This window comes from Phyllobates terribilis, unplaced genomic scaffold, assembly GCF_046119375.1.
Source record: "Phyllobates terribilis strain yellow unplaced genomic scaffold, ASM4611937v1 Scaffold_14__1_contigs__length_39327217, whole genome shotgun sequence".
Taxonomy (NCBI): Eukaryota; Metazoa; Chordata; class Amphibia; order Anura; family Dendrobatidae; genus Phyllobates; species Phyllobates terribilis.
Genome location: NW_027362774.1, coordinates 25,304,563 through 25,321,052, shown reverse-complemented (window position 1 = coordinate 25,321,052; position 16,490 = coordinate 25,304,563). Strand labels below are relative to the sequence as shown.

General features: G+C 39.9%; 1 protein-coding gene across 1 annotated transcript in view; it reads left to right on the top strand.

Moving 5' to 3' along the window:
- CDH13 (cadherin 13) overlaps nt 1–16,490 on the top strand; it is a 1,051,953-nt gene that overhangs the window by 995,849 nt on the left and 39,614 nt on the right. Inside the window, exon 13 of the mRNA XM_073659781.1 lies at nt 6,856–7,074. Coding sequence (XP_073515882.1) covers nt 6,856–7,074 — 219 coding nt within the window. The remainder of the gene's footprint in view (nt 1–6,855; nt 7,075–16,490) is intronic.

Genomic DNA, 16,490 nt, shown 5'->3' with positions numbered 1-16,490 from the left:
TTTACTCACAGTTCTTATTATCCAGACCACGTTTGCAGGTAACGGCTGCCCACGTCGTACTGTGCTCACCAGGTGAGGGGCTCAGACAACTCCCAGATAACTTTGGAGCGCTTCACAGGACCCCCTTTGTGTGTCCTTTGTCTGGCCTTTCTTACCAACACTTCTGTCCGGCTGCCTCGGGCCTCCTCTTGGTAAACTTGGCGCCAGTTTCCCTGACCCTATGTGGTGCCTTCCTAGCGGGTGGAGCAAGGGGCTGCGCCACATAAAATGTCAGAGCCTCCGGTTTCTAGCTGAGGGTCGTTTCCTGCCTCCACTAGTTCGGGGACCGGTCTCCCCCTTTGGCCTGACCCCTCCACGCAGGTGGATTCGGGCGTGCGGTGGCGACTCGCCCGTCCGCACCCCTGGGATCCCTTCATTCCTCGTTCCTGGAGCCTTCTCCGCTCCTCTTCCTTCCTTCTCCCTCTTGCAGGCCTGGGCCTCTGTTACTAGGCCCGCCTCCGGAGCAGAGCTCATGCAGAGCCCCTGCTCCCTGCCACTTCTGCTCAGACTTCTCTGCACTGAACTAAGATGGTGCCCACCTTTTATACTCCCTTCTCAATGCACCCAGGAACTGCTTCCTCCCTGCTCCTGCACTGCAGGGTTCCCCTTCCTCAGTGTTCCCTCCCCCCACTCCAGCCAGGGACAGGGACTGTCATGCCCATCTCAGGGGCATATTGGTCGCCCTGCCCCACGGCAATGTGGTGTAATGCATGCAGGTGTCGGGTCCTGATCCACACTCCATCCTTATCTGAGAGTGAGATATCACACCTCTGGGTGAGGTGCAATACGTCTGTAGCAACCGAGCCCTCGGTGCTACAGTTCCATTTATCTTCAGCCTAGGTGACGTATTGTGATACAGGGCCGTGATTTTGGCTATAAAAGGGTCCCCTAGACCCCTACCCCAAGCTTTTTAAGAGAATCATATATGGCGTGCCAGGAGACTCTATGGAATGCTTTCTCAGCATCCAACGAGAGTATCTACTTACAAATTTTTAACTGCATCTAGCCCAGGAAATACTTTGTGCCTAGTAGCAGTGTCTGCTAGTCAGCGGATTATCCTGGCTGTTAAGCAAGCTACACCACCTGTAGTTTGGACACTTAATTTTTTCAAAGGAAATGCTTCGGGACCACGGGATACTTAGTGAAGAGCATCAGGAGGCACCCCAAGGCATAGGGGCTGGGACTGGCACTAGGATGCCTTGCGGTGGACAGCCGAGCTCGATCCTTATAAAAGCTTTTTAACTGCAGCAGCTTTAGTGGACGCTACTGGAGCTGGAATTACGCGGCTGCTGGCATGAGACTTGCCCTCCAATAGATCCTTGTAAATGGATTTAAAGTGTATTCATTCAAATTAGAGGGACAATTTAAATTAAAAAGCTTAGAGCTGCCTCCACCACAGGGGGGCTCTCTCGACCCACCAGCGGACAGGCACCAGTATTGGGAGAGGGGGGCTGGCCGTCAGGGTTCACCGCGGCTCTGGCACAAACCCGGCGACACGGAGGTGGCACGGGCAGGAGCGGACTGGCCGTCTCGGCTTCTCACTTTTTGGATTTTAGAAGGGCATGACATGCCTATATCTGTGTCTCCCCCTCCTTTTACTCCTCCACCTCTTTTCTTTTCGCATGACTATATGTACTTGTCACTTTTCCATGTGTTAGTTGTGTCTTCTGAGCAGTTTGTCAGCTTTTGGACACCTTTGAAGGTGTTTTCTATGTGTTTCTATGTGTTTTTGTTTGCCTGCCATTGGTTTTAACGGTGTTCGAAGGTGTTCGACGAACCGAACCGAACTCGAACACTACGGGGGTGGCTCAACACTACTCAAGAATAAAGTCCACATGAGACACCCAAAGAACCAAGATAACTTGGAGAAGATCTGCATGGAGGAGTGGGCCAAGATAACTCCACAGACCTGTGCCGGCCTGATCAGGTCTTATAAAAGACGATTATTAGCTGTAATTGCAAACAAGGGTTATTCCACAAAATATTAAACATAGGGGTTGTATAATAATTGACCCACACTTTTATGTTTAAAATTTAATAAAATTCAACTGAGCAACATAACTTTTTGGTTTGTAAGATTTATGCTTCTGTTCATAAAACCTACTCTCGTTTGCAGTTTGAAGGCTCTAACTTATTTGCATCTTATCAAACCAGCTAAATCTGCAGGGGGTTGAATACTACTTGTAGGCACTGTATACTAAAACCGCAATACTTAGTTCACATATCACACCCTTCCACTGTGGGCTAGTCCCAAACATTACCTGTATCTTATCCTATAACAGTATGTACTAAGTCTATTGTCTTTTTCTTATGTCCTAGATCCTAATCTATATCTTACCCTATGCCGTACACTACCATATCACAGTCTATTTACAATATACGCTAAAGCCCCAATATTTAGTTCACATTTCACACCCTCCCACTGTGGGCTAGTCCCAAACATTAACTGTATCTTATCCTATAACAGTATGCACTAAGTCTATTGTCCTTATCTTGTGTGCTAGATTCTAATCTATACTTCTACCCTATGCTGTACACTACCGTATCACAGTCTACTTACAATATACACTAAAACCGCAATACTTAGTTCACATTTCACATGACACAATATATGTATAAACCCCATGACATTATCTACATGGCGTCTTCAGGGGTAGGAACATGGCAGTACAGTCCACCGCTCGTACATCTGTATGGCTATGTTGAGGGAAAAATGAAAAACTAAAGGTTCTCAAAAAAATATATAAAAGTTTAGTTAAATCTTCATTTCCGCACATTTCCTCCAGTACAAGCACCACTAGATTCTTCGTTTGGCCGGAGTGGTATAATATATTACAGATAAAATGAGCCATGGCATGATTTACAATGTAAAATAGAATTCGATATTCGCTATGGTCTGAGCACCGCAATATTAGTCATTTCTAATCCATCTTCAAGAACTTTTGTCATATAATTTTTATACCTTGGGAATTGCCACCTCATTACATAAAGCCGTCCGGCTACAGCTTATTTTTGGATCTATTTCTTGTTCTCTTTCTTTTTTTCTTTTTTTTAAAGAAGTCTTGTTCCCACTTGAGTTTCAAGATAAGTCATAGAAACTCGCGTCAATTAAAAATCCTCCATGAAGAAGACAAAGGGAAGAGGTAGACCAAGCTGAACTCTTGTTTTTGTACTCGGTGTCCTCTCCCGAAAGAGGTGAACAGTATACTTGGCAGAAGAGAGGGCCCGAGATCTAGACGTTTTGTGATCGGTCTTGGAGATACGTTGTGATCTTCTGTCAATTTAACGTCTTCCTTTTTATCCTTTTAAAAATATGAGACAGAGAACAGGAGAGGAAAGTCTTCAGATGGCGAGATACAAACGTGCTCCGGTAATAAAAAGATGCACCAGACAGAATCTTAGGAGGAATCAATGAGAACTTCCATTTGAAAGCTGTGGTTGTTCAACATGTATGAAGTCCGAGTCTTTGCCGAGTGAAATGATTTTGACATTCGGTGATGGAGAAATTTCCAGATGTCGTACATTTATTTAAAGGATAAAGACTTTGAGCAGAGATTCTCCTAAAGTCATATTATAATAGTTATATTCTTGTACATAGGAGCAGTATTATAGTAGTTATATTCTTGTACATAGGGGCAGTATTATAGTAGTTATATTCTTGTACATAGGGTCAGTATTACAGTACTTACATTCTTGTATATAGTGGGCAGTATTATAGTAGTTATATTCTTATACATAGGGGGCAGTATTATAGTAGTTATATTCTTGTACATAGGGTCAGTATTACAGTACTTACATTCTTGTATATAGTGGGCAGTATTATAGTAGTTATATTCTTGTACATAGTGGCAGTATTATAGTAGTTATATCCTTGTACATAGGGGACAGTATTATAGTAGTTATATTCTTGTACATAGGAGCAGTATTATAGTAGTTATATTCTTGTACATAGGGGACAGTATTATAGTAGTTTTATTCTTGTACATAGGAGTAGTATTATAGTAGTTATATTCTTGTACATAAGAGCAGTATTGTAGTTATATTCTTGTACATAGGGGCAGTATTATAGTAGTTATATTCTTGTACATAGGAGCAGTATTATAGTAGTTATATTCTTGTACATAGGGGGCAGTATTATAGTAGTTATATTCTTGTACATAGGAGCAGTATTATAGTAGTTATATTCTTGTACATAGGGGGCAGTATTATAGTAGTTATATTCTTGTACATAGGGGCAGTATTATAGTAGCTTTATTCTTGTACATAGGAGTAGTATTATAGTAGTTATATTCTTGTTCATAAGAGCAGTATTGTAGTTATATTCTTGTACATAGGGGCAGTATTATAGTAGTTATATTCTTGTACATAGGGGCAGTATTATAGTAGTTATATTCTTGTACATAGGGGGCAGTATTATAGTAGTTATATTCTTGTACATAGGAGCAGTATTGTAGTAGTTATATTCTTGTACATAGGGAGCAGTATTATAATAGTTATATTCTTGTACATGGGGCAGTATTATAGTACTTATATTCTTGTACATAGGGGGCAGGTATATAATAGATATATTCTTGTACATAGGGGCCAGTATTATAGTAGTTATATTCTTGTACATAGGGAGTAGTATTATAGTAGTTATATTCTTGTACATAAGAGCAGTATTATAGTAGTTATATTCTTGCACATAGGGAGCAGTATTATAGTAGTTATATCCTTGTACATAGGGGACAGTATTATAGTAGTTATATTCTTGTACATAAGAGCAGTATTGTAGTTATATCCTTGTACATAGGGGCAGTATTATAGTAGTTATATTCTTGTACATAGGGAGCAGTATTATAGTAGTTATATTCTTGTACATAGCAGTGTTATAGTAGTTATATTCTTATACATAGGAGCAGTATTATAGTAGTTATATTCTTGTACATAGGGGGCAGTATTATAGTAGTTATATTCTTGTACATAGGAGCAGTATTATAGTAGTTATATTCTTGTACATGAGGCAGTATTATAGTAGTTATATTCCTATACATAGAAGCAATATTATAGTAGTTATATTCTTGTACATAGGGAACAGTATTATAGTAGTTATATTCTTCTACATAAGAGCAGTATTATAGTAGTTATATTCTTGTACATAGGGGGCATTATTATAGTAGTTATAGTCTTGTACATAGGGGCAGTATTATAGTAGTTATATTCTTGTACATAGCAGCAGTATTATAGTAGTTATATTCTTGTACATAGGATCAGTATTATAGTAGTTATATTCTTGTACATAGGAGCAGTATTATAGTAGTTATATTCTTGTACATAGGAGCAGTATTATAGTAGTTATATTCTTGTACATAGGAGCAGTGTTATAGTAGTTATATTCTTGCACATAGGGGGCAGTATTATAGTAGTTATATTCTTGTACATAGGAGCAGTATTATAGTAGTTATATTCTTGTACATAGGGGCAGTATTATAGTAGTTATATCCTTGTACATAGGAGCAGTATTATAGTAGTTATATTCTTGTACATAGGGGCAGTATTATAGTAGTTATATCCTTGTACATAGGAGCAGTATTATAGTAGTTATATTCTTGTACATAGGAGCAGTATTATAGTAGTTATATTCTTGTACATAGGAGCAGTATTATAGTAGTTATATTCTTGTACATAGGGGCAGTATTATAGTAGTTATATCCTTGTACATAGGAGCAGTGTTATAGTAGTTATATTCTTGCACATAGGGGGCAGTATTATAGTAGTTATATTCTTGTACATAGGAGCAGTATTATAGTGGTTATATTCTTGTACATAGGGGCAGTATTATAGTAGTTATATCCTTGTACATAGCAGAAGTATTATAGTAGTTATATTCTTGTACATAGGAGCAGTATTATAGTAGATATATTCTTGTACACAGGAGCAGTATTATAGTAGTTTTATTCTTGCACATAGGAGCAGTATTATAGTAATTTTATTCTTGTATATAGGGAGCAGTATTATAGTAGTTATAGTCTTGTACATAGAAGCAGTATTATAGTATCTATATTCTTGTACATAGGAGCACTATTATATTAGTTATATTCTTGTACATAGGGGCAGTATTATAGTAGTTATATTCTTGTATATAGGAGCAGTATTATAGTAGTTATATTCTTGTACATAGAAGCAGTATTATAGTATCTATATTCTTGTACATAGGAGCTGTATTATAGTAGTTATATTCTTGTATATAGGGGCAGTATTATAGTAGTTATATTCTTGTACATAGAAGCAGTATTATAGTAGTTATATTCTTGTATATAGGAGCAGTATTATAGTAGTTATATTCTTGTACATAGGAGCAGTATTATAGTAGTTATATTCTTGTACATAGAAGCAGTATTATAGTATCTATATTCTTGTACATAGGAGCAGTATTATAGTAGTTATATTCTTGTACATAGGGGCAGTATTATAGTAGTTATATTCTTGTACATAGGGGGCAGTATTATAGTAGTTATATTCTTGTATATAGGGACAGTATTATAGTAGTTATATTCTTGTACATAGGGTGCAGTATTATAGTAGTTATATTCTTGTACATAGGGGGCAGTATTATAGTAGTTATATTCTTCTACATAGGGGGCAGTATTATAGTAGTTATATTCTTGTGCATAGGGTGCAGTATTATAGTAGTTATATTCTTGTACATAGGAGCAGTATTATAGCATTTACTTCTACTTAAGGGCCAATATTGTGGTCGATATCATCATGTTCATTGGAGGGAATGTTATAATAGTTAAGGCTGTACATTAATCCACTCCTTTGTAATTTCTCTAGATACTCACGCACAAGTCAGTCTACTTCACAATCTGAAGAAAGCCAACTACAATCTTCCGGTGCTGGTGACGGACTCGGGGAAACCTCCATTGTCATACAGCGCAGATGTTACGATCCAAGTGTGTTCCTGCAAGAAAGGCAAAGTAGACTGCAGTTCAGCAGATGCCCCACACGTCAGCATGGCCGTCGTCCTCATGTTTACACTCTACAGTCTTTTCTGTAAGTTTTCGGCTTGTTTCTATGTATTTTTATAAGGTTCTTGCAAGTTGTGACAACTCACAATGTATAATTTTTTGGGGCTTTCATCCAGTTCTGTAAGAAGAGGGTGAGACATTGCTTACTATGAGTGGTTCTTCTAGGAAATGTTTTGGCCACATGTGCCCAGCGATGTATCACTTACTTGGCTGTGTGTTTCAATACAATCAGTGTTTTATTAGCAGGAAATTATCACTACAGGACTAGGTGTCTCGTGCCTCCTGGTCAACTGCTCTGTGTAACTCAACCCCCACAACTAATTAGCAGCTTTCTGCCTATGCACAGTTTACACAGAAAGCAGCCAATCAGTGATGGGTTATACACAGCTTAGCATTCTGAGCACTGCCAGCAAGAGAAAACAGAGATTATACCAAAATAACAGCAAGTGACCCATCACTGTCCCTACATCATGCTGCTTTCAGATTACATAGCAAAAACCTGCTGACAGATTCCCTTTAAAAAACAAGATAAAAAATCTTGAAAATAAAGGGGATTTTTTACAAGATTAAAATTGCAAAGTTTCTCGTTTTTACAAGCGTTTTGCAATGTAACCATTATTGAAAATCAGACAAAAGCCCCTTTAAGATGCCCTCTAATGATAATGAGATGACTCTGCTGTTTCTGCCCTAGTCTATACAGCAAAGCTGGCAAGTGATCTGCACTAAACAGGAAGGGGTGGCCTTTTGGGTGATTTAGTGGTCAGCCATTTTTTTTTTTAATTTTAGGATCCTCAGTGACTGGTTCCATTTTACGTCTGGCTTAGATCACCCATAATACCGTCAACCCTTGCAGGTGTCTACAACGGTCACAGGAGATTACAAGCTGTTAATTAAAAGCCATCAAACTTCCGCCGCTAATTTCCCGTTTAACAAACAGCTTGGCCACCAGAGGTTATCCAACAAGAACAAATATCTAATATTATAATAAAAGAGCAAATGCATTCTTCCCCATTCAAACCACTAAACAGCGGCTGAAACCAAGCAAAAGATAATGACTGCATGGGGAAAAGCAAAGCGCAATAAAACACTCAGCAATGTAACCACAATTATACTGCGCTCTTGTTTAACCAGCGTTAACTCAGCTGATAAGAGGTACGATTATTACCGATGGCTTCACTTCACAGCAGGAAGCTCAGATGCGCAAACCATATACAAGAAACTCCAGAAATTATAATGCTACATCGCTAATCATAGGCCAGATTTCCGGGATTGCTCTATAATTGGGTGGCAAAGAAAAGAATACAATTCTCATTATATTTTTCTTCTTAAACAGACAGTTTTGGGGGTTCCCTCAAGACCCTCAAAGCGGAGCAAAATGGTCTTCTGTTCTGGAGGATCCAGAATATTCATGCTTTGTACAGATATCCTGTTCATTTCCATGGAAAGTGTGTCATTCCTAGTTTCCCCTGTAGGGGCACTGCAGGGAAATAAAATACCTGCTGTCAGGTTCCCTTGTGGCTGATCGCTGTGATCAGCATTGGGATTACCTTAACAGATCACATATATATATATATATATATTTATATTGTGGTAGATCGACTCACTTACCTGCTCCAAGAGGTAGTCACAGGAACACTTTTCATTTAAGGTTTCAACTGGTTTATTAAGAACGTCCTGCATAAACCAGTGCAAAGTTAAGTAAATAAACACGGCCCTTCTGGCATAACGGGAAAAAACTAAATAACATACACTACAGTGTGTGGCTGCGAGGATCCTCCTGCTCGGGGAAAAACCCATGGTTCAGCTCTCTTTAACAGGAGCACAGCTCTGTAGATCTTATCTCCAGACACACCGAACCCAAAATGAGTCCAAAGGCTTCACATTTAGCTTCTGGACCACACCCTGGAGTGGAGATATGGTGAACAGACTCCCACCCACTCTTTAGCTGTTCACAAAAACTTAGCCCTTAATATGGCCGATTAACCCCTCTCCGCACTTAGTATCCTGGAGCATTTTTCCAGATTCATATCACTGAGGCGAACATTCTGAGTTACACATATCTCCCCTAAAGTATTTTACCAGTGACCTTCTCACAACATATATATATATGATATGTCTATATATACATATACCGTACAGAGAATGCCCAGAGTGTGCAAAGCAGTCATCAAAGCAAAAGGTGGCTACTCTGAAGAACCTAGAATATAAAACATATTTTCAGTTGTTTCACACTTTTTTGTTAAGTATATAATTCCACATGTGTTAATTCATAGTTTTGATGCCTTCAGTGTGAATGTACAGTTTTCAAAGTCATGAAAATACAGAAAAATCTTTAAATGAGAAAGTGTGTCCAAACTTTTGGTCTGTACTGTACATATATATATATATATATATATATATATATATATATATACATATATATATATATATATATATGTATCCAATTTTCAAAGAGAGGGGGAAGTGGGAATGGAACAGGATTACGAAAAGTGTCTCTTACTCTGGAGGACCAAGGATATCCATGCTTATTCAGTCATCCAATTCATTTCAATATGTAATACTTCATTTCCCGTGCGGGGGCACTGCAAGGAGATGGAATATGTGCTTCCATCATGGTAAATCTTTGACTCCCTATTATCAACTTATCAGATCATCCAAAGAAGATTATTAACCCATTATTGCATATACTCATAAAGATGCTCCCTTGAGTTACCCCTGTAATAGTTTGCGTATATATACTGTATTAGGACTGGCTGAAGGTGTTTGCGGGTTCTTGGGCAGCCGAGACATTGAGGGTCCCATTTCAACCTCATTCTCAGCTTGACAAGCATAGAGGACATTTCTCAGATCATTTTGGGGTCCCCAAACCCTGGTACCTATGTAACACCCACCAACATGATGGCTGCCAAGCTATATATAGTGTAGCATGGTTTTTCCCATTCACATTGATTAAGTGATACGCTCTGCAAATAATTTAGAAACTCTTATGGGGAAAGCTTCTCCTTATAGGAGATGTAAAGGTACCTTGGTGTACAAGTCTGCAGTCAGTCTATGTGACTGCAGACTTGTGAATCCTCACATCACGCACACTGCAAGCTGTCAGGATTTCCCAGTACCAGCACCAGGAGTGGGCAGTCACATTCCAACTAGATGTGTCCATCACTCAATTCACTTGCATTGAACGAGGCCATGCATGTCTAATTGGCATGTGACCACATGTATGCAAATCACATACTTTTCAATCACTGTTCCGGTGTCGACACTGGAGAATCTTGACAGTGTGCACTGTGAGGATTTGCAAGTCTACAGTCATATTAAAGTGACTGCAGACTTCTTCTCTAAGGCCAGACAGTCACTTTAAGATGACTTAAGGAGACTTCTAGGCCATGCATTGCCCCTTGGACAGACGTCTTCTACCACTACATCTGTAATAGACAGGTTAGAAATTGCAATTATGTTAAGGGGTTAAAAAAAAAATTCTGCTACCCACACTGCAGAATGTAATTTCTCACAATGAAGCTGAAGATGATTAAAAGAAATAATTTCCCATTCATTCCCCACGTACAATACAATTGTAAAAGAATTAATCTCTTTTAGGGCAGAATTACGCGTTATAATCCAAACGGACAAGGAAAATGAAGAAAAATCGAACTAATTATTTCTTTTGCATTTTTCCGTAATCCTAGATTAATATTATAATGCGTTGGTGACAATATTGGTTATTACCCCGTGGTTTTACAGTGTGTAAAAATGGAGAAGAAGGAATTAGATGATGACATTGTCTTAAAGGAATTGTCCATTTTGTGGCATCCTGACAGCTCCTCTAATTTATGGTGATGTGATATTTATTTAAAATTAAAGGGGTTTTCCAGGTCTAAGTATTATTTTGTAAAGAGAGTGGTTCAGTCTTTTCTCATTTTGTAATGTATATCCTTTTCTATAAATTTACTGCTGCTCCATTTCTGATGCGCCATTTCTGATATGCTGGTCACGTGACCGTGTCTTTGCTCTTCCGCTCGGTGCCATACATCAGACAAGGGATGTATCGTTGCTAGTTTCTCCCCCCCCCCCCAATGTATGTATCCTCATCACTGATGTCACATTTATGGGTTAGCTCTGTTACTCTGCAGCACATGCACCGGAAAAATAAGCTGCGCATGAGCAGCCAGACACATTTGCGCCTTCTCTGTTTCATGTCTATGACTGGTGCACTGGGATTAACAGAGCCAGGAAGTGTACTAGGACAACAGATAGGAGTTACTGGGTGGCAATTGATTGGGGTGTAAGGGGCCGAGGGCAGAGCGAAGTACTGTTTTAGGCATGCGCCAGGAAAGCTCAAAAGAGTGACGGCGCATGCGCACTACAGTGCTTTGCTCTGCCCCGGCAGGGCAGAGAAAAAAGTGCACCTGCGCAAAAGCATGAAGGGAGACACTGTGTGGATGACATAGAATGCATGAACCACATGAAGCATCACAAGAAGAGAGGAGGCACCGGACCAAAACTAGCGACGCCCATTGGACTGGACCGCCCCATAGGTGAGTAAATTAAAAGTTATTTTTCTTGTCTCGCAGGGTAAATTAGAGTCATATGTGCAGCTTCATAGAATACTGTCACATGGGACAGAAATACAGTATGTTGGCCGAAGGTTATATCGGAAAAAAATGGTGACAGGTTCCCTTTAATTCTGTACAACCCCTTTAAAGAGGACCTTCCCCCAGATCACCATTGTGCAGTTTGTTTTTGCTCGTATTTTGTTCCCGACATTCTCCTGAGTACTCCATTTTTTACATTTTTAAAATCCGCCATATGGTTCCAGAGATGTGAACCTTTTTATTTGGTGCTAAATTGTATGATCTTTTCAAAGGGGGAGTGGCTTAAGGGTAATTATGCAGCGTGGTATGAAGACATACCCCTGAGGATCCCGAGAGCCACGCCCCCTTAGTAAAAAAAATTCAGAAAAATAGCAATAAATATAAAGGCCAATATCTCTGGAACCGTGTGGCGGATTTAAGACAAAATGGAAAACTCGAGGGTGAAGTGGGAATAAAATAAGAGCAAAAACAGGACATTGGTGACTTGGCGACAGGTCCTCATTAATGCAGGTCTGTGACTAAAATTCTGCAGTTCTCTTTTTGTATCCACATATTTCATTTAGACATTGGCAATTTTACAACTACTCCAGCCTGATAATTCACATACCTTTTAAAGTTGTTAAATAAGCTGATTATTTGACTGGCGTTTCAATGCGATTAGTATTCATGACCCTATAAGATCAGCATATGAAAGGTTTACAGGTCCCTTCATTATTTTATATGGTATTGCCTTTGTCATAACCTCCAGACGTGTGATGTCGTGCTTAAGGGCGCAGAGTAATTTCCTGAATAGGGAGCCAGGCACGCGCTCTATGTTCCTATGTAGGAAATAAAACTATTGTGACACCATGAAAGGTGCCATCTGTGAAAGCTCAGTTGTCACACAGTACCTTGGGACTGTGGGTGCTAACCAGGTCCCAAGAAGCAGGGGCACCCTGGTCTATCCCTGTCCCCCAGATTACTACTGAAGGTGTAAACGCCAGGTTCACATGCCTTACTAAGCTACTGAATGAACTCTTATCTGCTTTTTTCCCCCAGGGAGGTGGGAAGGCGAAGTGTATAGGAATACACTAATCAAACAAACAAAGGAAGGCCAACAGGAATAATCAAAAATAGCTATCATACAAAATACACTCACCAAACAACAGAGTGGAACACAGGGGAGTAAAGGAAGGAGAAATCAAATAGGATAGTATGGGGATGTACACACAGACAAAACTCCAAGCAACAATCTCTTGAACAAATCTCCAAACGCCAACTCCAACCACAAACTACACCTCCAACTCCAAACCAGGCAGTAAGAACTAACACTGGCAATTCCTAAGTGCCAGAGGCAAGCATATATAGCAGAGGGGAGTGGCCAACACTGAACAGCTGAGACAATCCAGATAGGAAAGTTCCAGGAGCTTCAACTGAACAGATTAACCCTTGCACTGCTAGCAAGGAAACAACCTGCACTGTTTAATAAGATGGTGAAGTACTTCTAACCATGGCAGGAGTTCGTGAAACCAGATGCTGTGATTGTCTGGCCGGCCCCATCTCTGTTGCGGTATCACCGTCACACCAGTAGGCAACTAGTTATCATCAGCATGGGCCAAAAAGCTCTGTAAGACTGGTTTTATAGTTTAAGTTAATGTCCTCCTTTTTAAGCATAACATATACACATCTTAAGAGCTGCTGAGCTTTTCTGAAACAGAGTTCTACCTCTCCTGCATAGAACGGAGCTCAGAAGATGACTGCATACTGTTTTATTATTGGATTCAGTGTAAAAACAGTATGCAGTAAGCTCCCCCTAGTGGGGACTACATATGGCTAGTGTACATCTGTTGTCAATAGGAAAAAGAGAGTAAGCTGTTGTTCACTTCTGGATGCTGGATATCTGCCCTATGAACCAAAGAATCGGACATATTGAAGCTGAACTGCCTTGGGCAGAAAGTTGGGAGGCCCACATACAAGCTAGGTTGTTGGCCAGTACTGTTGAAAGTGGTCAATATGGCCAACACAATTGCTCACTATAATATTGCACTGTTAGTGTAAGGCAGGGAGTACTTAGAAGGGCTTCTGTGGCAGGCTTTGAGAGAGCCAATTAGTCTGGCAGGTCCCTTGGGGACATTGACCTTCACCCTTTAACCTCTATATGGGAATCTGGACTTACGCAAGGACTAATGCGTTGTGTCCACAAAGTGGCTGCTAGCTGGTGAAGATGGCTGTCAGATGGCCAGAAAACCAGGTCAGTACCAAGAGGTCAGGATAGAAACCAAGTTGTTAGGCAGTAGAATAGTCAACACACAAGCCAAGGTCAATAACTGGAAACAAACTAGCTGATCAGGAGCAGAGTATCAGGAGTAAACTAGGGTAAGTAGACCTTATAACTGGCACTGGAAGTACAGAGCTCGGGGTTTAATAGGGTAAGGCCCTGCCCAAGGCTCAGAGCAGGGAGTTAATGAGACAGCAACGTGAAGCATTAACCCACCAGCTCCCTGCCTGGACGGTACCCCAAATCCTAGATTGCTATACAGAACTGCTGCATTGTCACCCAGCCCCATCTGCAACAAATGTGCGACACCAGTGGCTAAAGAAACGCAGCAAGTACAGGCATGGATGGTATTCACTTTACCAGACGAACCAACTCTAGATGACTAGAGTATGTAGCTTCAAAGTCTATTTTTCTGAATTCTTCCAAAAACAGACACCCAGTTTAGTGCATTTTATCAGGTAAAGGAAATGAGAGACTGTCGTAGACTTTTGGTACTAAATAGGTATCAAACCAGGGTAAAAGCCAACATGTCCAAGCTTTGTCTCCTCCAGTATCTCAGAATATCCTGTTCCTAATAGTCATGAGATTTTTGATTCATCCAATCAAGTCCGATCACTATCATTCATATGACTTCACACGTATGTCTTTTAAAGAGTTATTCCAATGTATTTCATCCATTGCTCTTTGACAATATTGGCCAACTGAGGACTAATAGATTTACAAGTCACGACTTGTGCAAAAACAGAAGCCACCAAGAGCTTCTTCAAGTAGTAATATTCTTTAGTCCAAATGAATCAACACTTTCAAGCTCCTAAAAGAAGGCTGTAGTGGGAGTCTAATGGACACATATTTAGAGTAATACCCAATGGTACCATGGATGACCATCAAACGATATTTATAGAGACTAGAAATCTGGTTTTCTAATAAAAATTCTTGTAGTCTTTCAAGAAAAGGATTGGATCTTTTTGGATGTCCATAGGGGATTAAAGAGTATAAAATTGCAGGTATACCACCAGTTGGACTTGTTAGAGATATGTGTCACCATCCATGGTTAACTTGAAGGATGTTTTGGAAAATCCTTGACATAAGTAGAGGTTTCAGTTTTTGGAATATTTGATGGGGTTAACTATAGGAATCAGTATGTTCTTCTCTAGTCCAAATGAATCCATCCTTTCCAGTTCCTAAAAGATAGCTGTGGCCAGAGTCTATGGATGACCATCAAACGATACGTATGAAGACCAGAAGTCTTCAATAATAATCTACTTTTCTAGCAAATAATCTTGTAGTCCTTCAAGAAAAGGATTGGATCCCTTTGGATATCCATAAGTGGTTAAAGGGTATAGGATGGCAGGTAGCTCGCAAATTGGACTTGTTCGAGATATATGTGTCACCATCCATTGTCAGCTTGAAGGATGTTATGAAAATCCTTGTCATAAGTAGAGGTTTTAGTTTTTGGAATATTTGAGGGGTTAACTATAGGAATTGGTATAAACCTATGTATAGAAGAGCTCCACGTCTCCAGGCACCCCGGAGGATCTACTTATTTTGCTTATTTCTAAAACCAAGATGCCTTATTTAGAAGCCTTTTGAAGGTCTTTTAGTGCTGATCTGTATTCTTTTGATGTTTGAACCGTGGAGTAAATTTCAGAAGTTTTGACATCAAAAGAAGCACAAGACAACTGGTGAGAGTGTAAGTGGCTCTTGTGCAGATTCATTAATATAAATTGAATTTTTACTATATAGCTGTATAGGAGGAATGCCACAGACATTATCCAAGTACCTTCCATCAAAGATATTCCGCTCCAGTCTCCAGTAAAATACATTTATCTTCCTGCCAGGCTTTCTTCAAAAGCTGCTGCCGTCAGTCAGTCTGAGCACTTGTGTTCGACAACATATTATGTAGATAGGGTTATACATTACCAGACAATATACTGCACTACACCAGCGTGCCCAGCGCCGTTCTGCTCTCCCTGATCTATGCAGTGAATTTAGTTCAAGTAATTTTATTGTCTAGGGCGAGCACATAGCGAATCGCATGTTAGCTGTTCCTTCCTTACTGCTTGCTGCAAGGGACATGCAGTATTGCGGCATTTATGGGGCTTCGAATACTCTGGACAATTATGAAAATGTCTAATATTAGTACAGATCCATGTCTACATTCTATACCTCGCCCTGTCCTCAAATACCTAATCCTCCGAAGTATACAGGTCACTGATACTGACAAAGTCAACACACTCCTCTTTTGCTGCAGTCATCATTCTTATGATCTGATTAGTGATACAATGTTCTATCTCTGCTTCCACACAACTCATCATCTTCTGCTGTCATCATTCCTATTAGTCATCTATCGCTGCCATTTCACAACCTTTCTTCTGCTACTGTCATCATTTTCACAAGCATATTAATTACTGGGTGCCATCTTTTTCTGCTGTCATCATTCTTGTCTGCTGATTGGTTACAGGATGATTTGTCTTCAAAATTCCACAACCTGTTTTTTGCTGTTGTCATCAATTTCTTGAACTTATTTGTTAGGCAGGTTTCTATTGATGACTTTTCACAACCCATCTTCTGATGCGGTCATCATTCCCATAA